The sequence below is a fragment of the Sinocyclocheilus grahami genome, unplaced genomic scaffold (assembly GCF_001515645.1).
Source record: "Sinocyclocheilus grahami isolate Dianchi unplaced genomic scaffold, SAMN03320097.WGS_v1.1 scaffold333.1, whole genome shotgun sequence".
NCBI classification, from domain to species: domain Eukaryota; kingdom Metazoa; phylum Chordata; class Actinopteri; order Cypriniformes; family Cyprinidae; genus Sinocyclocheilus; species Sinocyclocheilus grahami.
The window spans coordinates 651,410-673,709 of NW_015505512.1; the positions used below are offsets into that span (position 1 = coordinate 651,410).

General features: G+C 38.0%; 1 protein-coding gene across 1 annotated transcript in view; it reads right to left on the reverse strand.

Annotated features, from left to right (window-relative positions):
* Window positions 1-3,291: 3,291 nt before the first annotated feature.
* LOC107602688 (potassium channel subfamily T member 2-like) overlaps window positions 3,292-22,300 on the reverse strand; it is a 48,798-nt gene continuing 29,789 nt past the window's right edge. Inside the window, exons 15-30 of the mRNA XM_016295258.1 lie at window positions 17,553-17,661; window positions 15,941-15,997; window positions 14,310-14,462; window positions 12,968-13,218; window positions 11,812-12,130; window positions 10,831-10,936; window positions 10,109-10,281; window positions 9,641-9,712; window positions 7,214-7,348; window positions 7,026-7,137; window positions 6,827-6,928; window positions 5,419-5,502; window positions 5,172-5,300; window positions 4,740-5,088; window positions 3,710-3,794; window positions 3,292-3,499 (exon numbers count right to left, since the gene is read on the reverse strand). Of these exons, the coding sequence (XP_016150744.1) occupies window positions 3,382-3,499; window positions 3,710-3,794; window positions 4,740-5,088; window positions 5,172-5,300; window positions 5,419-5,502; window positions 6,827-6,928; window positions 7,026-7,137; window positions 7,214-7,348; window positions 9,641-9,712; window positions 10,109-10,281; window positions 10,831-10,936; window positions 11,812-12,130; window positions 12,968-13,218; window positions 14,310-14,462; window positions 15,941-15,997; window positions 17,553-17,661 (2,354 nt within the window). The 3' untranslated portion in view covers window positions 3,292-3,381. The remainder of the gene's footprint in view (window positions 3,500-3,709; window positions 3,795-4,739; window positions 5,089-5,171; window positions 5,301-5,418; window positions 5,503-6,826; window positions 6,929-7,025; window positions 7,138-7,213; window positions 7,349-9,640; window positions 9,713-10,108; window positions 10,282-10,830; window positions 10,937-11,811; window positions 12,131-12,967; window positions 13,219-14,309; window positions 14,463-15,940; window positions 15,998-17,552; window positions 17,662-22,300) is intronic.

Sequence of the window (22,300 nt, forward strand, 5' to 3'; positions counted from 1 at the left end):
ATGGTCAGGCAAACCGCATGTTTGGGGGGGGGGTACCATTCATTTACCATATGGATAATTAAGAAAGTGAACAAGGCCACTATCCTGCAGAGTTTAACTCCAACCCTAATTAAACACACAGCTAATCACGGTCTTCAGGATTGCTAGAAACTTACGGGCAGGTATTTGGAACTGTTTGGAGCTAAACTCTGCAGGATAGTTTGACAGAGTTTGACACGTGTCCTAGAGCAACCTTTTCACCTGTAGAACTGTAACTGCAACACATCAAAACATGACTTTTATTTAAAGCTGTGTCATTCACTGCTGAAACAGGAAATCTGTGAGAATAATGGAGCATGTGTTGGAGTGCTGTTTGCAGTTTAATTATAGTGAGTAATTCTCTGTTTACCAAAATATGAGTTCACATCAGTTAAAGAGAAAAGTGCGTAAGCTGGTCAGATGCACAAGGTGCATTCAACTCTAAAAATATCCCTATTAATGTGTAGGCTGCGTACAGTATTTACATTTTAAAAAGGGGTCATGGTCTGGAAAACCGAATGTTTGGAAACGGGTGCGTGGGTGGGATGCTTTGCTCTGCGTGCTTGGCAACCTTTCAGTAAATTCACACATGGAAGCATGAGAGACAAGTCATCGGTTTGGTTGATTTTATTATGCTCGTGTGTTTGAATGGCACTGAATCAAGGCAAAAGTGCATTGTCAACACAGAGCTGCAGGACGGTACATTCTCGCTCACTCCTGTATTTCATGGCAGGACGAACAAATCCTTGGTCTATACATGCATGTTCTTTAGCATGCATGCCAGCAACAGGATATTATACTGACAAATGACAAAAATAGCCTTGGCAAAGGCAGAAACATCTCAATAGAAGGGGGAATAAAACAAAGAAACACACAAACCCAAAGCTGAACAGATGATCTTATCAAAGCAAACATCAAACAGAGACTTAAGCCATTTTACAGAAAGAATTCAATTTTCTTCAAAGACGATGACTTCAAAATGTCACTGAAGACACAGAAGGCTCATTCATTTGGTCCAATGGCCATTTAATAAGATCCTTTTTGGCAGCTTGCAAAGCAATATGCAAGTCCAGAGAGAGTTTGGGAAATGAGAACAGTAGAAAACATTCACAAAACGTACAAGCACTGCCTTTCTGATACGGCTTGACGAATCCCAGGGTACTCAGAGCGGCTGACAAGACACTGAATGTACATGACAGAGAGCAACAGAGATCAAACCCGCTCATTTGGCAGCGTGTTCCTTTGGCGGTCCAAGTTAAGATTGGCAGTGCTGGCTATTCAACATACATTCACATGCACAGAGACTAATACAAGTTACATCATAAATGCACTTACGTGGCCTCGGCTGTCTGGCATCAAAAATCATTTGACGCATAAATCAAATGTAAATTAGTTTTTCGAAGGTCCATGCGTTGGAAAGTCCTTTAGTAAGAAAATAAGCATGAGCTTACACTGTAAAAAGTGATCTGTTGCTTAAATATACAAAAGTTTGGAATCCATTTGCACTGATGTGATTCAAAATGAATCCAGTGTTTTCTTTGGAGAGCTTTATTATTTGATTAATTGTTACAATTGGTCATTGTTAATTTGAATTAAAAACTTTTACTTCATACAGTAAATATTCGATAAACTATGAGTATTTTAAAACTTTCAGTTATTTTAATGTTCCCTGTTTGTTACCCAGGTGCTTTGTCTGGAATGTCAATCATACATTTTAACCTTACTGTGTATCTAAAGTAAACTATTATCATTATGTGTGTTTTTCTCTGGGAATCAACCCCATGAGCATTTCTTGACCTACAGAAACACAAATTGTGGTGAAGAATGTGTTAAAAGAACTAGAAATTATGGATGACCCGTGCCTTAAAGATGGCATTTTCGTCTTGAAAAATCACTCTTGGTTTGTACAGACTCTCTTGTTTTATACACTGACAGCCTTTATATTTTACATTTGATAGGATCATTTTAGATACATTAGATAAACCTTTAAGTTAAACATTCTGCCTCCTATTTACAGAATCATACTTAAAGCTAAGTTAACATAGTTTGGTTTATTGTGCTACTGGGGCAAAGCATGAGGCTGAAACATATGACTGATAAAAAAAAAATAATAATTCCAGAGGTGCTTATAATAAACGGGCATGGCAATATATATATATATATATATATATATATATATATATATATATATATATATATATATATATATATATATATATATATATATATATATATATGCCATTATTGAAGGTTGACAGCTCCTGTTTCCCTTTCAGTTTCATTGTATGGACAAGAGCAGCGTGAATATTTTTCAAATATTATCCTTTTATGATCTACAGAGAAAAATAAGTCATATGCGTTTGGAAACAATGGGAGTGAGTAAATTATTATCAACAGATTATCAGATATGTACTATTTTGTGGTAAACTATTCCTTTAACAGTGAATAAAATGTGCATCAATATATATGTATATATATATATATATATATTATTTTTATTTATTTTAACCAAGTTCTTAAGAGAACAATTATAAAGAATGAAGCCTACTTTTAGGACCATTATGAGTGTGACAATTACAATTACCATATTTTAATGCAATATTTTTAATGGAAAATACGTAATTTTTTTAGCATTTTTATGACTTGCATTCCAAAATGAAACAAATATATTTAATTGTCACGAAAATAGTATCACAATCCAAAATGGTCCTAAAAGGCTTCATTTTGTTTATGCAAAACATATTTTTTTATTTTCTTCTAATTTTGGCATTTAATGTGACCTGGACATTCTCTTGAAAAGCATCCATTAGTTGATTCAATGAAAGCTTAAAAAATCGTGTTCTCTCAACAGTTTCAGTTGTATTGACTATTTAAAATGAAAGCTGATTGAAGGCAACTAAAAGCTAGATCACTTTTTACAGTGTAGATTAGCTCACAGTCCCATCTGCACAGGTATTCCTCTCTCTCTCTCGCTCAACCGTACACACACACAGACACACAGGTTTGTTTTTATGGTTTATGGGGACATCCCATAGGCGTAATGGTTCTTATACTGTACAAACCGTATTTTCTATTGCTCTACACCAACCCTACCCCTAAACCTACCCCTCACAGGAAACTTTCTGCATTTTTAGATTTTCAAAAAAACTCATTCTGTATTATTTATAAGCCTTTCGAATTACGGGGACACTGAAAATGTCCTCATAAATCACCTTCTCGTTGTAATACCTATGTCATACCCATGTTATTATGCAAATTTGTGTCCTCATAAACCACATAAACATGCGCACACACACACACACACACATATATAGAAGTATGTCCCCATCGTCTCGTGCTGCTGGTGGCCTGTAGTGATTGTGTTTATAGATGAGTGCTGTCCTGTGTGTCAAATCTGTGTCCCTCCGCTGGCCCTGCGCTGGGCTTGCGACCGCCGGCCTGGTTAGGCACTGGTGACAGAAGGTCTGGTCTGATCAGATACCTGCAGAAATCACCACATTCACTGTGCTCAGTTCAGATTTGTTGCACAAACAGCCACATGAGTGTTTCCTGAACAGAATACAATACTCTAACAAGCATACAAATACATAGCACGCACAAATATTGAATAGAACAATCATTTTTAATTATTCACGTTTGAGGCACCCCAAAAATGCCTAAAAATGCTATCTTGGGATGTCATCGTACTCACACGACATCATGGAGCTCCAGACGTGTGTCGGGGGAAGGGTTGATAAGAATATAAGACAGTCTGTTGCCCTGGTCAGTCATACCATCTGACATAAGAAGAGCAGGACAAAAGACACAAGATAACAATTATAAACATACAGAATCGGAACAGACGGCAAAATGTTTGAATGATTCATTTTGTAAATTGACCTGAAGGAAGTATCAAGTTCCTTGGTGTATCCAGAGAACATTATGATGATTATTATTATTATTATTATTAATGTAATATACTTTATAATAATAATTATTGTTATGTTGTTTTTTTTCTTAACTTTTATACTGCTACTTGTACACTACTGTTTAAAAGTTTTATTTCATGTTTTAAAGTCTCTTATGCTCACCAAGACTGCATTTATTTGATCAAACATACAGTAATATTATAAAATATCATTACAATTCGAAATAACATTTTTCTATTTGAATATATTTAAAAATGTAATTTATTCCTGTGATGCAAAGCTGTATTTCAGCATCATTACTCCAGTCTTCAGTGTCACATGATCCTTCAGAAATCATTCTAATATGCTGATTTACGGCTTATGAAACATTTATGTTGAAAACAGTTGTGCTGCTTAATATTTTTTTGTGGAAATCAATCCCTTTTCTCAGGCAATTTTATTGCTTTGATGAATAAAAAGTAAAAAAAAAAAAAAGTCTTTAAATCATCGGTAAGACTATAAATGTCTTTACTGTCACATTTGATCAATTTAATGCATCCTCACAGAATGAAAGCAATAATTTCTTTAAAAAAATGTACTGACCCCAAACTTTTAAACGGTAGTGTAAACAAAACTGATTTCATATTTTATTCCGTGTGTTATCTAGAGAACAGTGTGGAAAACATATCAGATTTTTATCATTTTTATCGAATTTTTCCAACTTTCATTAGACATCGAATCTTTTCAGCTATAACGCTGTTTTATTTACATAGACATTAGATATACAATTATATTTTTAGCTATAGTTTATCACCCAGCGGTGTGCACACTCACTAAATCCAGATGGCGAGAGCCCCAGGTGCTTCATGCGTGTGCGGACCAAAGCGTTGAGCTCCTGTCTCTCGGAGCGGCGGAACAGGCTGAGTCTCTGCTGGCTGATGCGCTCGGCGGCGCTCCCCACTCCCTTGGCCCCGCTGGAGCCCCGCCCACCTTTACGACTCAACCGCCGCGCCCACTGCATGCTCTTCCTCCTCAGGAGCGGGTGGTCCATGGCGTGTGATGATGATGAGGAGGAGGGAGGCTCGGACGACGTGGAGTTACGCTTAAGACGGGAGCGGCAGAGCAGAGGCTCACGAGGTTCGCGCGTATCCTCGTAGTCCTCCACCGTGATGGACACCTGAGACTGAAACAACCACACGATGGACTCGTTCCTTCACCGAAACGCATTAATAACAAAAAATGATAGAAAGATGCACAAGCAGGTACCTCTGAGACAGGCAGTTTATGCGCTTCAGTGCGGTAGATGCCGATGGGAATGTCTCCTGTCGACGAGCACAGCTTCTGGTAGAGACGACCATAACTGCGAATCCACAAATCCTCCTCTGTGATCTTCATCTAGAAGGAATATCACAGCAATATCATCATCAATGTCCTCAATTTCATTATGACTGCCATCATTATGGGCATAATAGTCCAGCTACAGTCTCATTATGGATTGAGTGATTGCACTCACAGCACACAGGAAGCCAGATCCAGGCATGGAGTCAAGACCTAGCAGCAGTCTGGTGATGGAGATCATGTAGTCCTTCACAAAGGACTGCAACACACACAAAAGATGAAATCAGACACTAATGACTCCCGCTAATATGACAGTATTTCAGTAATTCAGTGAATATTTCAGTAGACTCTAGCAGGTCAGGGTAGACTCCACATTTAACAGATGTGAAAGAAAGGCATTTGAGGAACAGTGCTCAATAGTTTTGTTGAGTATAAGTGATGAGAATGGTAAGGAATTTAATTAACTTTAATGATTACATTTCCTTAACGATTTGAGGAAGCATCTCTTCAGATCGAATCAAACCTACTGACTCATTAGTTTGAGACAGATCTGTAAGTCTTTTTAACTCATTCTTTGAAAAGCAGCTCACAGGAGTCAATTTGCCATTAGATTAAACATACTGATGTATTGGGTTTGTATTATTTCCTGACGCTCAGGCTTTCTCTCTCATCACGTTCATTTCAGACCATTCCCCATCTCAGTTAAAACATCACATCTTTAGCTGTGGTGCTGTCAGAGCATTTTAGGATTGTGTTCCAGCCATATCAAGTTCAAGATCTGCTAATGAAACTAAACACATTTAATTAGATGCTGACCGTTTCTGAAACAGTAAAAATCAATTTTTCCAAAAGTTTCTAAACAAAGCTAAGGAAAACATACGTTGTGAAAATGAGATGTGATCCTAAGATGCACATATAAATATAGCATCTACCCTCAAATACCGGGCATTTACACATATAGTTTTTTCATTGCTTCAGGCTGTCAAGTGATTGTATTGTTGGTCATAGTCCTGATGTTACTGCTTTGTTAACTCATTCATTGGAAAAGCAGCTCACAGGAGTATTTGTAATAGTGTATGTGTATATAGGCTATATATAATAAATATTGTTGAAAATATTAGAAATATTGGTAAATTGGTAAGACATGTTCAGAGTTATGATTAAATTTGAAATCTGAAAATTTCACATAATATGCATTTGATTGGAACTCTATGAAGCTTCTATACTACTCTCCAATGGAAATTAAGGACTTCCATTCTTTAATTTCTTGTAGATAGTGAAAAATCATCTTAACTCATTCTATGACACTGTAATTTGACATGGAATCTTTTTTTTTAAGCAGAAATGTGTTTGTATATTAATTGTAGCAGTGAATAATGTAAAATACAAAGATGAACAATTGTTAAAGCATTAATCACAATCACTCAGTATGACAATTCCTGGTATTGTTTCCCACACATCACATTTATCTTTGTATTTGGCTAGAGACAAAGTATGTGAGAAAGCATATGGTCTATAGTATTTATATGAATTTAGAAAAAACTGTAGTTTAGTCATGTGTGGATCAACTGCATTATAGTTACCTGATACAGCAGAGTGTCTAACATACTGACACTAAACACCTTCCCAGCTGCAAATGGTAATCTGAACATGAACACCAGGTTAGAGCCTCTCTCTCTCTCTTTCTACAGCACAAATGGAGCAAAATATTAGATATCAAGTTATATTAGACTGTTTAGAAAACATAAATGTGTTTTATATTGTACTGTATTCGTGTCTCACCTTTTCCAGTTTGGAGAGAGCTTGAGAATAGTGGTCTTTCACTTTGAACTGCATGAAGCGCATGTTGGCCGGGTGGGTGAGTTCAGTTATGATACTGAGAGCAGGAAAAAGCCTTTGAGAAACAGTGAGGAGAGAGTGTCAAGTCCCCAAATGTTTCAAGCTGAAGACGTACATGTGGAAGGACCTACCTGAAGAGCGTCTGAACATTAACAATGGTCTTGGCATCAGCCATGTAATCCTCCTCAGCGATCATGGAGCTCTCTTTGTCCACCACAACCATGGTGTCAGCAAACGTCACACCACAACGCAGGAGACTATCCAAACTGCACACACAGTGTTGAGGGATCAGTAAAATGACACAAACAGAGACACTTAAACTACAGTAAACAGAACTGAAACAACCATTGAACTAATTGCTGTTTTAATCTGTCTCTTTTGTTCAATTTTGACCATTTTCCTAATTTCTTTGAGGGGAGAGTCTATGGACGGGTGTTTTTAGGGGCTTTTTCTGATCATTCAATCTAATATTGCAAAATAAGCTTGCCCATCCTGTTGAAAAAAACAGCATATAATGGTTAGGTGTGTTTTGAGGCATAGCAGCTGGTTTAAGCTGGTCCTTAGTTGGTCATGAGCTGGTTATAATCTGGTTTAAACTAGTCCTGAGCTGGTCTTGAGCAGGAGCTAGTTGCTTAGGACCAGTTTAGGACCAGCACATGACCAGCTTGAACTAGCTCATAATAACCAGCTACTGCAGGACCATCTTAAGTGCTCCACATGGCTCCAGGGGTTAATAAAGGCCTTCTGAAGTGAATTAATGCATTAGTGTAAGAAAAATATCCATATTTAAAACTTCATTAACTGTAATCTCTAGCTTCCGCTAGCTGTTGAATGCTGAGAGAGTGGCGTTCCATGACGTAAGATGTAGGTATAGCATAAGATCTGGTGAGAAGTGACGAACGCGGAATCGCAAATGAGAGAGTGAAACAAAACCCGGTCACGAACTAGAAGAACAAAACAAGGATTTGTAAAAAATATAAGCCAAGAGGAGACTGGTTTTCCTTTGCTGTAAACAAAACTTGGTTCTTGTAAGTCACTTTGGATAAAAGCGTCTGCTGAATGACTAAATGTAAATGTAATATAAGTTTGATTGTATACATCAGAAAGAAGAAAGTCATATACATCTAGAATGGCTTGAGGGTGAGTACATCATGGGGTAATTTTCATTTTTGGGTAAACTATCCCTTTAACTAATGTTTCCAGATTACAAGGGGTCATATGATGTTGCTAAAAAGAACATTATTTTGTGTATTTGGTGTAATGAAATGTGTTTATGCGGTTTAAGGTAAAAAAACACATTATTTTCCACATACTGTACATTATTGTTTCTCCTCTATGCCCCGCCTTTCTGAAACACGTTGATTTTTACAAAGCTCATCGGTCTGAAAAGCGAGGTGTGCTCTGATTGCGGCAACCACATGTGACGACCCCGGGCTGGACTCCGCTTCGTCCACGGTGAAAGCTGATCCAGCGATCCACAGCGCGAAGTTTATGTATTTCCTCAGCGACCAACAAGGATCAGCTCCAGGCATGACAAAGCAGATATAGTAGTTTCGCTTTCACAACAAAACACACAGCGCCTTCACGACATGGCAGCGGCGGCAACAATACTACAGTGAGAATAAATGTTACGCCTTCTTTCTTTGCGTGAACATTTGGGCGGCGTTATGCAAATCTTCCCACATCGTGACGTAGACATGTGGGGGCGTGTTAGAACGAGCCGTTTTAGGTAGACGTGGTTGACTCTTAACTTTTATAACGAATATCTCTTTGGATTTGAGACTTTAGTCTTTGCAGCTTTACAGATCTTCTTTATGCACCAAGAGCTTATAACACTCCAAAGAGAAAGGAAAAATTTAAATCGCATCATATGACCCCTTTCACACTACACACATTCATACTACATAGAACATACAAAAAATAAAGGTGCTTCACGATGCCATAGAAGAACATTTTTGTCTAAATGGTTCCATAAAGAACCTTTAACATCTGAAGAACCTTTCTGTTTCACAAAAGGTTCTTTGTGGTGAAAGAAGGTTCTTCAGATTATAAAAAGCTAAGAAAGAGATGGTTCTTTAAAGACCCTTTGACTGAATGGTTCTTTGTGAAACCAAAAATGGTTTTTCTGTGGCATCACTGTGAAGAACCTTTTAAGCACCTTTATTTTTAAGAGTGTACCTTATAAACAGTCACAAGGATTACCTACTCAGAGAGTATGTGAGCAGTCAGTCACTAGTTTTATTTCTGAATGAATCAGTGTGTTTGAACCAATCGGCTGAATGAATGATTTAATGACTCACTCATAAAGACACTTGTCACCACCTACTGATGGTTCCTGATGTAACCTACAGAACGTGTCACTGAAAAAAAACCTCACTAATGTACCGACTGACTGTCTGTCTGGAACAAACAAAGAAAACGGAGTGATACAAACAATAAAAATCTCCCAGTGCTTTTGGACTGTTTATCAGCCCTCAAACTCAATCTATAGAAATAAATGTTGTATAATACATACATGTGAACACCTTTATACAAGCTTCAAGCAAAGCTTCTCTTACTTGTCGATGGAGCCCACGGTGTAGAAAACCATAGGAAACCAGCAGATGGCCTCCAGGAAGTCTGCCTCAGGTCTAGCAAACAGCACAGGAAGAGACATTGAGAATCTGAGGTGATGCCTTGGCAAAAGCATGCAAAACGAATTAGCAAGGTCTCAGTTGTCTCTTTCCAAGTATTTTTAGAAACTGACCCAATGTCTATAAAAATCACACCGCTTCGCCCTGCTCCAGGGCATCTAAATAATGAAATCCAGCCTGCAGCTGCTCCCCAGTGTACATCCAATTAGTAAAAAACAAGATGACTCAGAGTTTTATTACATTTGATTGCATTATATGACAATGAATCTCCCCATATTAGTTTTCTGTTACAGGAGAAACAATGATTACGTGTCATAATAAATACAAAGCAAAGGATGGATAATATCTAAAGGCTCTACTCTTTCTTAATTGTTCTGTTTTTAGGACACTCACACATTCTCCAGTAGCAAAACGATGGGGTTGAGCTCCTTCCTGGGCCGATAATACGCCCGCAGCGGAACGATGAAGTTATAGAGGCCGTTTCCAGCGCTTTCTGCGGACACGATAATCAGTTTGTTTTTAAAGCCGTATGAGCGAGCGTCCTCGTAGGGCATATGATGACAAGCCTGAGAAGATAATCTGCTGTTAGGATGTTGTGCTGTGAGGGTGAAGCTGGTGAGCTTCTGTGAACTGTCATATATGTGACCCTGGACCACAAAACCAGTCATAAGGGACATTTTTTTGAAATTGAGATGTATACATCATCTGAAAGCTGAATAAATAAGCTTTTCATTGATGTATGGTTTGTTAGGACAAAATTTGGCCGAGATACAACTATTTGAAAATCTGGAATCTGAGGGCGCAAAAATATAAAAATTTAGAAAATCGCCTTTAAAGTTGTCCATATTAAGTTCTTAGCCATGCATATTACTAATCAAAAATTAAGTTTTGATATATTTACAGTAGGAAATTTACAAAATATCTTTATGGAACATGATCTTTACTTAATGTCCTAATGATTTTTGGCATAAAAGAAAAATCAATCATTTTGACACATACAATGTATTTTTGGCTATTGCTACAAATATACCCCAGCGACTTAAGACTGGTTTTGTGGTCCAGGGTCACATACATATATATATATATAAAAGTTTTGAAGAGACGCAGACATTCACCTTATCCAGGCGCAGACAGCAAAATGGCATTTTCTCCTGCAGGAGGTGGCAGAGGGCAGGAGAGCTGCCGATGTATGGAGAATTTAGCGGGTAGCCTTTCACCCATCTGTGTGACAAAATACAAGAGTAAACAGCAGTCTCAGACAAACATCTACACTATCATTCAAAAGTTTGGGGTCAGTACATTTTTTTAATGTTTTTAAAAGAAGTTTCTTATGCTCACCAAGGTTGTATTTATTTTAAATACAGTATAAACAGTAAATTGTTAATAAGTTATTATTAGAATTTAAAATCACCGTCTTCTATTTTAAAATATTTTATAATGTAAGTTATTCCTGTGATGCAAAGCTGAATTTTCAGCATCATTACTCCAGTCTTCAGTGTCACATGATCCTTTAGAAAGCATTCTAATATACTGCTTTGCCACACATTTTGAAAACATTTGTGCTGCTTAATATTTTTGTGGAAACTGTAATACAGTATTTATTTAAAAAAGAAATCTTTTGTAACATAACATTATAAATGTCTTTACCATCACTTTTGATCAATTGAATGTGTCTTTGCTGAATAAAATAAGTCATTTCTTAAAAACGGTTAAAAAAAAAAGCTTCTGAATGGTAGCACTGACAATTCAGTGTTGCCATCACAGGAATACATTTTAATTTTAAAATTTTTGTTAATTTTTTATTTTTTTATTTCAAACTAACAAGATTTCACAGTATTTCTGTTTTACTGTATTTTGCAATATAATCAATACTTTCTACTTTTAAAATTCTGATGATTGTTGTATAATCTAAAAATAAAACTATAAATAAAATAAACAGTCCATTTCTGTCTGGTTGGCTGAAATAAGCTGCAAAGTGGACCAGACTTTATGCTAATAGTCAAACGTCTGGCTTTATGAGACTAATGAGGTCTAGACCAAAACACTTTTATGTGGTCTAGAGACCAGGACCTGGTTCTGCATGATCTAAGACTCACTCGCAGTGTGCTCCCCACCACTGGCCTTTCTGCTCTCCCCCCTCTTCCTCCTTCCCTTCCTCTCCTCCCTCGTCCTCCGATTGGTCCCCTAGCAGGTCAAATGTAGCGCTGTGCACCCCGTCAACCACCTCCAGGACGGGGGCGATGCTGTGTCTCCTCTCCTCCCCTGAGCCACTCATGGCGGGCAGCGCTAGAGTGTTACAGCCGCCCACTTCTGTCCTGGAGCCACTCCTGCTCACACTCCCACTGCCCAGAGCCGGGGGGCCCGAGCCTTCTGGACTGCTGTCACTGGAGTCATGCAGGTCTATGGCTACCGTACCTGTTAGAAGATCAAAGACATCAAAACCTGACTTTATTAACTTTCTTAATGCACATTTCACATGTATTGTACATTATTAATAAGCACAGAATTATGTAAAATAATTTTTAAAAAATGTCTGTCTTCTTAATATTTAATTAAAATCTAATAACTTTCTCAGGAAAATAAGAGTTTTAGAGAAAGGGAGTGTGGTTGAAAAAATGGTGTAAATTAGCAGATCGCCTCCAATCGCTTACAGCACCTTCAATCAAACTACTCGAGTCCAAGATACGGCAGAACTGAGTTCCAGTGCTTTTCACTAGATGGTGATATTGCACTTAAAAAAAATATATAAAGACAAACCCTATTGAAATTATGCAGGGAATTTAACAACTGTGTTTATCTTTTTCTCTCTACATCCATCTCACGTCCACAGTAAAGAACAAGAGTTACTGTGTTCTACTGATACTGAATTGCATTACTGCATTGCGTAGTATTTATGGAAATTATGAAACATTAACATTAATAATTTGATTGTTAATCAGCACAGAATTATTTAAAAGAAGTTTTCATACAGTGAAAACAATTCCCTGATCACAATTATGATAACCACAATCACAAGCTCAATAAGAATAGAATGCGAGCTTACAGTTGTTTGTAAAAAAGGAGTTTAGGCAGACAAAACAGACAGGAGGAATTTCCATTTCATGCTGACTTTAATGTGCATGTGTAATAAGAAAAACAGACTATTGCAGATACAGATTATTGCGAATAACAATTAAATTTTCTGGTTTTCTTATTACAGTACATCAGGCAAAAGTTTATGATTGAAATGAAAATGTGAGTTTACAGACTAACCCATGCTGGCTATAATACTGTGCACTGGTAGTCGAGTGAGGCCATGATAGATTGTCTGCGAGACCCCTCTAGAGTCGCCCCCGGGGCCCCTGACTGGCTCTCTGTGGCCCCTGACAAAGGCTGAGTTCTCCTCCTTGGAGATGTTGATGTAGAAACAGGTGTCGGAAGCTCCCATGATGTGGCAGGGTCCAGGGTTCAAGAGGATGTTGGCTGTGTCCATCCTGCGCACCCCGATCAGACACACGCCGTATCTGCCACAGCAGTTAAAGGGTTAGTTCACCCAAAAATGAAAATTAGTCCATGATTTACTCACCCTCAAGCCATCCTAGGTGTATATGATTTTCTTGTTTCAGAAGAATCCAATCGGAGTTGTATTAAAAATTATCCTGGCTCTTCTAAGCTCTATCATTGCAGTGGGTGGGTGTTTTTGTTCAACAGTCCAAAACACGTCAAATAAAGTGCTCACATCCATAATAAAACGTGCCTCACACGACTCCGGGGGGTGAACAAAGGCCTCCTGTAGCGAATTGATGCGATTTTGTAAGATACGTAAATATCCATATTTAAAATGATATAAACGGTTTTGTGTAACTTCCGCTAACTGCCGTACGTGCGTTCACGAGAGACTGCCTTTCCGGCAGATGCCGCCGGACGTAGGTGCAGCGCATGTGCGTGTGAGTCTCGCGAAAACCAATGTTTGTTAACAGGAGCAAAGGAAGCAAAGTTTCCTTACGTTAGCAAAGGAAAACCAGTCTCCTCTTGGCTTATATCGAAATCCTCCAACGTTTTTCTTTACAAATCCTAATTTTGTACTTGTAATTCGTGACCGGCATTTTGTTTTGCTCTCTCTCCGTCGCACTTCCACATTCGTCACTAATCACCGGCGCTTACGCTACGCATACGTCCTACGTCATCTGCCGGAACGGCTTCAGCATTCGACAGTTAGGAGAAGTGAAAAAAGGTGTTCATAACGTTTTAAATATGGATATTTGTATTACAAAAACGCATCAGTTCGCTACAGGAGGCCTTTATTCACTCCCCCGGAGCCGTGTCAGGCACTTTTTATTATGGATGCGCACGCTTTATTTGACCGCTTTTGGACTGTTGAACAAAAACACCCACCCATGCCATTATAAAGCTTGAACGAGCAAGGATCATTTTTAATATAACTCCCATTGGATTTGTCTGAAAGAAGAAAGTCTTATACACCTAGGATGCCTTGAGGGTGAGTAAAACATGGACTAATTTTCATTTTAGGGTGAACTAACCCTTTAACAGCGTTACTGTGTGTGTTTACTGGCATGAAAACATAGTGATTCACTGCATCTCTATCCAGACTTACTTCTTATGTGCATGAAAGGAGGCAAAAGTGAAACTCTTTCCCTGATATTCTCCAAAAAACTTGCTCTCTTCCAGCTGGATGTGGTGGACCTCATTGGCTGCACACCGCCGGTACGTGCGCTGCCATTGGTCGACGGAGCCAGCACCACCTTCCCTAGATAGAGATGGATGACCTTTTGAAAATGTTTTCCTAAAGAATTAAGGGATAGTTCACACAAAACTGAAAATTATGCCATCATTCTCTCAGCCTCATGTCGTTTCAAACCCTTAAGACTTTCGTTCACCTTTGAAACACAAATGAGGATAAATGTTGAATGAATCCTGAGAGGTTTCTGTCTTTTCACTGAAAGTCTATTACAACAAAACTCTGAAGCTTAAAAAGTTCATAAGGAGATTGTAAAAGTAATCCATATGAATCAAGTGGTTCAATCCCAAGTTTTCTGAAAAACATGATCGTTTTACATGACAAACACATTTAATTTAGGCTTTTAATCACATTTAAACATTGATCAATGCACATACATAGAGCTAATCAAATATGGTAAAAGGAAGCCATAAGTATTAGTTTTGCACCGTCTTTATGAACTTTTTGAAGTGTTAACATTTTGGTATAAAGGACTTTCAGTGGAGGGACAAAAATATCTTAATTTGTGTTTTCGAAGATGAATGCAAGTTATACAGTTTTGAAAAGACATGAAGTTGAGTAACTAATGACAGAGTTTGGTAACACTTTAGTTTAGGGACCAGTTCTCACTATTAACTTTGTTTATTAGCAAGCATATTACTAGCATATTGGCTGTTTCTTAGTATTTATAAAACTCATATTAATGCCTTATTCTGCATGACCATATTTTAAATCCCATAATCCTACCCCATACTTAACAACTACATTACTAATTATTAATAAACAGCAAATTAGGAGTTCGAAGCTTGACATCATAAATCATCTGGTTTGTTGTACACTGTAAAAATGCTACAGTAAGAACCTGTTAATTGGTTATAGGTAAGTTTCTGTACTATGTTGAATAGCTGCAATTACATTTAATGCAACTTTACAGTAAAATACTGTTAAAATTATGGTTTTTGGAAGTGAAAAAGAACAAGTCATTGTATAATTTACAGTGAAAAAACATAAATTAACATTCCTAGAATTCCCTGCATGACACTTCTCATTTGATGTTTTTTCTTTGAAATAACTCACAGATTATTATCATTTTTTATTTTTTTTTGCAGTGTATAGAAAAGAACAGCGTGGACATTCTTCCAAATTTCTTCCATTGTGCTCCACAAAATAAAGGAAATAATTTATGAGGGTGAGTAAATGTTGACAGATTTTAATATTTTGGGTGAACTATTTCTTTGACATGTCCTTCCCACATATTCACAGCTTGGGAAAACACTGTCTCTTACAGATGGGCAGAGAAAATAAAAACCACTTGATGTGTCTTTGACATCCCTGCAAATGGCTGGGAGGATGAAGGGGAGGTGAGAACCAGAGGGAGTGGAGGAGTGTTAAGATGGAGGAGGTGAAGAAACAAGGACGCATAACACAGAGCTAAATTCACAGTTTATGGGATCTTTGCCGCCGTATCGATGTGTATGCGTCAATATTTTACAGTCGGTGGGTCTGACCTGTTGAGGGGCTGGAAGGCGCCTGCTCGCTGCTTGAAGGCCTCTGAAGATGCTGTTCTGATAATAAAAAATATAACAGTTAAACACATGCTGATGGTTCAGCAAATGAGGACTCTGTAGATCTGTCCTTCATCTCGTCTACATGTATGCATGGAGCGGCACAAGCATTTTGTTTTAATTTAGGCATCATGTTTGTGTAAATATATTCAAAGAAGTGAAACAGAGTGCAGCATTCAGGCTCTGGAAGTAAAAACATCATACATAGGGAAAATTATTTTTAACGATAATGTATATAAACCTTTAAAAACAGATGTGTTATTAACTTCGAGGTTGTTAAAGGGATAGTTCACCCAAAAATGAAAATCCTGTCATTAATTACTCACCCTCATGTCGTTCCAAACCTGTAAGACCTCCGTTCATCCTCAGAACACAAATTAAGATATTTTTGATGAAATCTGAGAGCTCTCTGACCCTCTCATAGACAGCAATGTAACTGACATGTTCAAGACCCAGAAAGGTAGCAAGAACATCGTTAAAACAGTCCATGTGACTTCAGAGGTTCAACCATAATTTTTTTGGGTGAACTATCCTTTTAACTTTAAAAACAGATGTGTTATTAACTTCGAGGTTGTTAAAGGGATAGTTCACCCAAAAATGAAAATCCTGTCATTAATTACTCACCCTCATGTCGTTCCAAACCTGTAAGACCTCCGTTCATCCTCAGAACACAAATTAAGATATTTTTGATGAAATCTGAGAGCTCTCTGACCCTCTCATAGACAGCAATGTAACTGACATGTTCAAGACCCAGAAAGGTAGCAAGAACATCGTTAAAACAGTCCATGTGACTTCAGAGGTTCAACCATAATGGGTGAACTATCCTTTTAATCAATGGTATATAGTTTTGTTAAAATGTTCGCGCTATGTAAACATTTAAAAATAAATCATTTTTAACAGTGGAATTTGTGATGAAAAACTACATTACCCAGGGTTCTGTGCAAAAACGTCCACCAATAAGCAATTTGTACTAAAGGGACTATGCTTGAAGCACTTCTCGAGTCTGTCTCACAATAAACGTAAAAATATAGTGTTTCTGTAGATATAATCAACAACTTTAAAGGGACAGTTTTAGATTTCACCATCTGTTTTTCATTTGATTGTCATTCGCAATGCTTCATGGGATTGTAGTTCACAAAAGCCATTAAGTACAGTCTTGTATCTTTTTCAAACAGTTTGTTTGCTTCAGATAAAAGTTGTGATCCACCTAGTAGCTGGTTGGTTTGATCCAAGGCTTATAAAACTTTAACAAAGACTGCTTTTAAATTCCCTAACGGGAAAAAAACTTCCAGAACCAGCACTGCTGAAAAAGTGGGCGGACATTAATGCATGCTATTCACATCCATTCTACATCATAAATGCCACACGTCTTTTAACACCAGGCAGAGGATGTTTTAGTGACACTGCCCTCAAAAATACATATCTCAGATGATATTGCGCACAAATGTGGTTGGTCACTAACAATTCATAAGCTAAAATCTGACTAGATTAAATACTGTAGTCAAAAGTCTGGCTACTAGGGATGAATGAATATGAGAAGGATGTTTATACTCACTGTCCTCTAGAGGAGTGAATCAATAAGGTGATCAGGGTGGAGGTGGCAGGACACACACAGTTGAGGGCCAACATGGCATATTTAAACTCTTCCTCACAAACCACATGGTCTGCAAAATAAACACACGGGAGGAATATTAATTCTCAGATTTCTTATCATGGAATGTGTTTTCACTATGGATAAATGTTCAATACAAGCTAAGCTCTACTGACATTTTATTGATTACCAGAGAAAATGATTTCATTCTTCCCTAAGTGTGTATAAACATGCACAACGGTTGATGGGGCAGAAGGGTTTAAAAGCATATATATGCAGCTTGTATTTTTGTTCAAGAGCTTTTTGTGTGAAAATGTGTGTTATTTGAGCTGTAAAGTTGTCTAGGTTGTTCTTTTAGTAGTGAGATCAAAGTCATTAACAATCGAATGTTAAAATATGTAATGTATGAATCGTGGGTATACGTCATCAAAATCATCAAGTGGGTATATGTATCAAATCAGCCTCCATTTTATTGTGTATTCTAGTGTAATGACTTGCCCCATGGACATCCATTGAAAATGTATGATGAAAATTTCTATTCTTATTTTTTAATTTCTGCACTTTAATTTTTTTATTTTATTATTATTGTTTTTATTTTTAACTTCTAAATCAATTATACACCCCTGTTTGGGTATGTGAGATTTTTTTCATGTTTCTGAAAGATGTCTCCTTTGCTTACCAAGGCAGCATTTATTTAATAAATACAGTTTAAATTACAATTTAAACTAACGTTTTTCTATTTGATCATAATTTAAATATAAAATGTTCATGTAATGCAAAGCTGAGCAGCCGTTATCATAATCCTTTAGAAATCCTTCACACGATTGTGCTGCTTAATAGTTTTGTGGAAATCATGATACATTTTTTACCAAGATTCTATGAAGAATAGAAAGTTCAAAAGATCATTTATTTGAAATAGAATTCTTTGGTAACATTACAAATGTATATATTGCAACTTTTGATTTAATGTGTCCTTGCTGCATATAAGTATTCATTTCTTTCTAAATGAAAGAAAATAAAACAATAAAGTAGAATAAAATAAAATAAAACAAAAAAATAAATAAATTATATAAACTAAATAAAACAATAAAAATATACCCCAGATTTTATAACGGTAATCTATAAACTTTTGACTTTTCCAAGCCTGGAAATCAAATCAAAATGTCCTAAAATATATTTGACCATAAGAACCCTGCTAATATAGAGAGGCAATCCCAGCAGAACATTAATTGAAACTCTCATCCCTCCTGATTAGTATTGCTAAGCCATTTGCACATCTCAGTTCGTTGAATTTGACTTTAAAGACACATATCGCAGGGGTCAGAGCCTCTCAACACCATTAACAGAGTGTGAAATAAGGCAGCGCCTGAGATCTCATGCTCCTTTAACTCCCCTGCTCAAAACAGCTGCCCTCTGAAACGGCCTCCACACAGCTGAGTGAACACACATCAGCTTCAGACCTCGCTGCCATTTAAATACCAGCCAATGTACCAGAAAAACATACAAAGACAGACAGTTTAGAACAAGGGAAAAAGCAGAGGGCATAAGAGGACGTTTATTAATACTCAAGTTTTGTACATATAGTAATGTTAAAAAATTAAATAACGCATTCACCCAGGGGAAAAATAGCAGGTACGGCACTAATGACTGTCTCACGGATGGAGCACAATTTTCATGTGGCTTGTTAGCGGTGAGTGAAAACACATTTACTAATTTTGCTAATTAGGAAAATTAGTCAATAAAATCGCATTAGCATTGATGAAACACTGACTCCAGACATGCATTTCGGCTATGTTTATACCATTTACTTCAATTTAATTCAATGCAGGCTTGGACCGAAGTCAAAACATAATGGACAGAAAACCACTCGCAAAAAAAAAAAAAGACATAAAAGACATAAAAGACGGTCTTTTTTTTCTGAATCCCAGGTAAACTGTTCAACCCGACTGCTCCTCTGAGGATTGTCTCTTTTGCGCTCTCTCTCCACCAGTCCTTTTCCTTTGGTCTATTTTTGGTTGTTTTGGAGATTTTCCTTTTTTTTGTTCATCAGAGGACCTCTAGGCTAGGTAGCTTATTAAAAAAACCTGTGTTCCTCTCACGGCAGGCTTCTGATCGGAAATAAACAACAGGAGTGCAGAATGTTTCCTCATCCTGTTGTTTTCTGCTTCTTTGTTTTGTCTAATTGAGAGGAAAGTGGCAGAGTCATTATTGCTTTATTAGGGTGGATGTGTTAACCATGTATGCTCGGAACTTATTATGTTGCTCTAGTACAATGTTATTTTTCTCACAGGGTGGATTTAAGAAAATACCAATTTTTAGCATTGCACAAATGATGTGAAATGTGCTGCATTTTTTATATGAATAGTCTTTTATACAACGGGCCAGGAACAACTGACACAACCGTTGCTGGATTTTACTGACATCTATTCAAACACGCTACTCGCCCAAGGAGAGAAGAATGCTTCGATTGTTTGAATAACCCGAGTCAATTCAGAGAAATGCGTAGGCAAAGGCACGAAGAAGGATTGAAGGTAAAATTGTGAAATGAGGAAAATCACAAGGAGAGTAGGACTGATTGTTCTCTGTGGAACAATTTAGAAAACGTTCTGCTTTGAAGCTAAACATTTTTGCTATTTGACTAAATTACGCTTGTTTTTTGTACTTTTTGTCTAGTATCTAGTATTGTTTTGATAAGCATTGTTTTGTCTATTAAATGTTACATTTTTTTATGTTTTTATTATGTTACTGGCGAACATAAAATATTTTTTTCTTGTTTAATATTCTGGTTATTTAAATAGTATTGTTTTGATAGACATTCACTGATGTATTTATTGTTTGCTATAGTATTTTTCTATAACTAAAAAACAAAAAGTTTTTCTTTTTTATTTTGTTTTGTCAAAGTGTTGTTATTCACATAATACTGTCTTGCTTGGCATTGTTTCATATGTTGCTTATTTATGGTTTGGTGGTTTTATTTTAGTTTTTATTTATTTTCTTGGTATCTAAAGTTATTGACCTAATATTGTTTTGACAAACATTGCTTTATCTATTTATTTTTAGCTATTTGTTCTTAGTTATAGCTGAAAATAAATAAATAAACATGTTTTCTTTTTTATTTTGTTGTTTATTCCTTCTTTATTTGGGGGTTAAATGGATGACATAAATATGACTTGTACATATTGCGAACAGTTCCACTGAGCACAATATGTCCGACTCATATTTATTTATTTATGCATGCCATGTGCAATACCCACTTATTTTTCTGCTCTTATAACTTTTAATATAATCCATATTTATAATCCTGCACAAACAACACATCTTTGCACCACCACTGTCCCCTTTTTACCAATGTAAATATCAACTTGTACACATAGTGTCAGCAAATCACCACAATCACCAGCTCTGGACTCCATGTCCCAGAATCCTCCCCGGCTCACACCTGTTCTCAGTCACGATCACCATCACCTGAGTTCTGATTCCCCGCACCTGTCATCTGCAATCAAGGCACCATTCATAAGCACGCTCCTTCCAGTCACTCACTGTCTGGTCTACCGTTCACTACCCTGAACATACAAGACTCTCTGAATGTTAAATACCTGTTTCTACTTATCTCTAGATCCCCGAAGTTCTTCCTAAATTGCTCTCCTCCACTCCTGGATCCCAATCCCTCCGTGAACCTGCAAAGGACCCAAAAACCATCAGTACTCATCTAAGATTCATGGAACTGTCATATGTGTTGGATACTCACCAGTCATTGATCCATTCGATCAGCCTCAGCTATTTCTATCAATAAACCTGCTATTCATTAACTTACCTGTTGTCTCCAGCTTGGTCAGAAGACCGAACCTAAAAAAACAAAATGCTTCTCTCCGTGGCTATGGAAGTTGCCGCGCGGTTCGCCACCCTAGCTCACCAGGATCTCCCGTTTGTGGAGTATGCTAGGGAGTTCTGCGGGATCGCCGCGAGTACGGTGTTAGACGACATGATGCCCAACTCTCTGTTCTGGATTGGGGCCAACTACCATCGCCCTGTGGACCTCCCAGACACCACTGGACTGAGCTGGAGGGAAGTGATCCTCCGGTGTCTGGAGAGCGTCCATCCCCGATCCAGAACCAGATCGCCGTCATGTCCGCCAGCCACAGCATTTACAAGCCCGCCGGCCGTGGTTCTCTCCTGCCTGCCGACCACGCCTTTCACCCTGAACCGAGAGGGAAATCTAAGTAGGAGAAGGCGGTCTGCTCCAGCCCCCAAGTCGGCTCCAGTGTCGGCTCCGGTGTCGGCTCCAGCCCCCAAGTCGGCTCCGGTGTCGGCTCCAGCCCCCGAGTCGGCTCCATTGTCGGCTCCAGCCCCCGAGTCCGCTCCAGTGCCGGCTCCAGTGCCAGCTCCTCGAAAGCGCCTTGCTGTGCCAGCTCCTCGTAAGCACTTCCCAGTCCCTGAATCTAGCCCAGAGTGGGTTCCTGTTCCCGAGTTTAGCCCACGGAGGGCTCCAGTCTCCGAGTTTAGCCCAGGGAGGGCTCTTGATCCCCAGTTAAGCCCAAAGAGGGCTCCAGTCCCCGGTTTTGGACCCGAGAGGGCGTCGGAGCCTGTTATTCTCTCCAAGAATTTTTGGGGCAGGGCGGGGTAGTATGGGTCCATCTGTAGTGGCCAGGCCGAGTGGCGAGGCCAAGGCCACAGAGGCCGTCCGGCCATGGCGTCCTGAGTTCCCAGCTGTA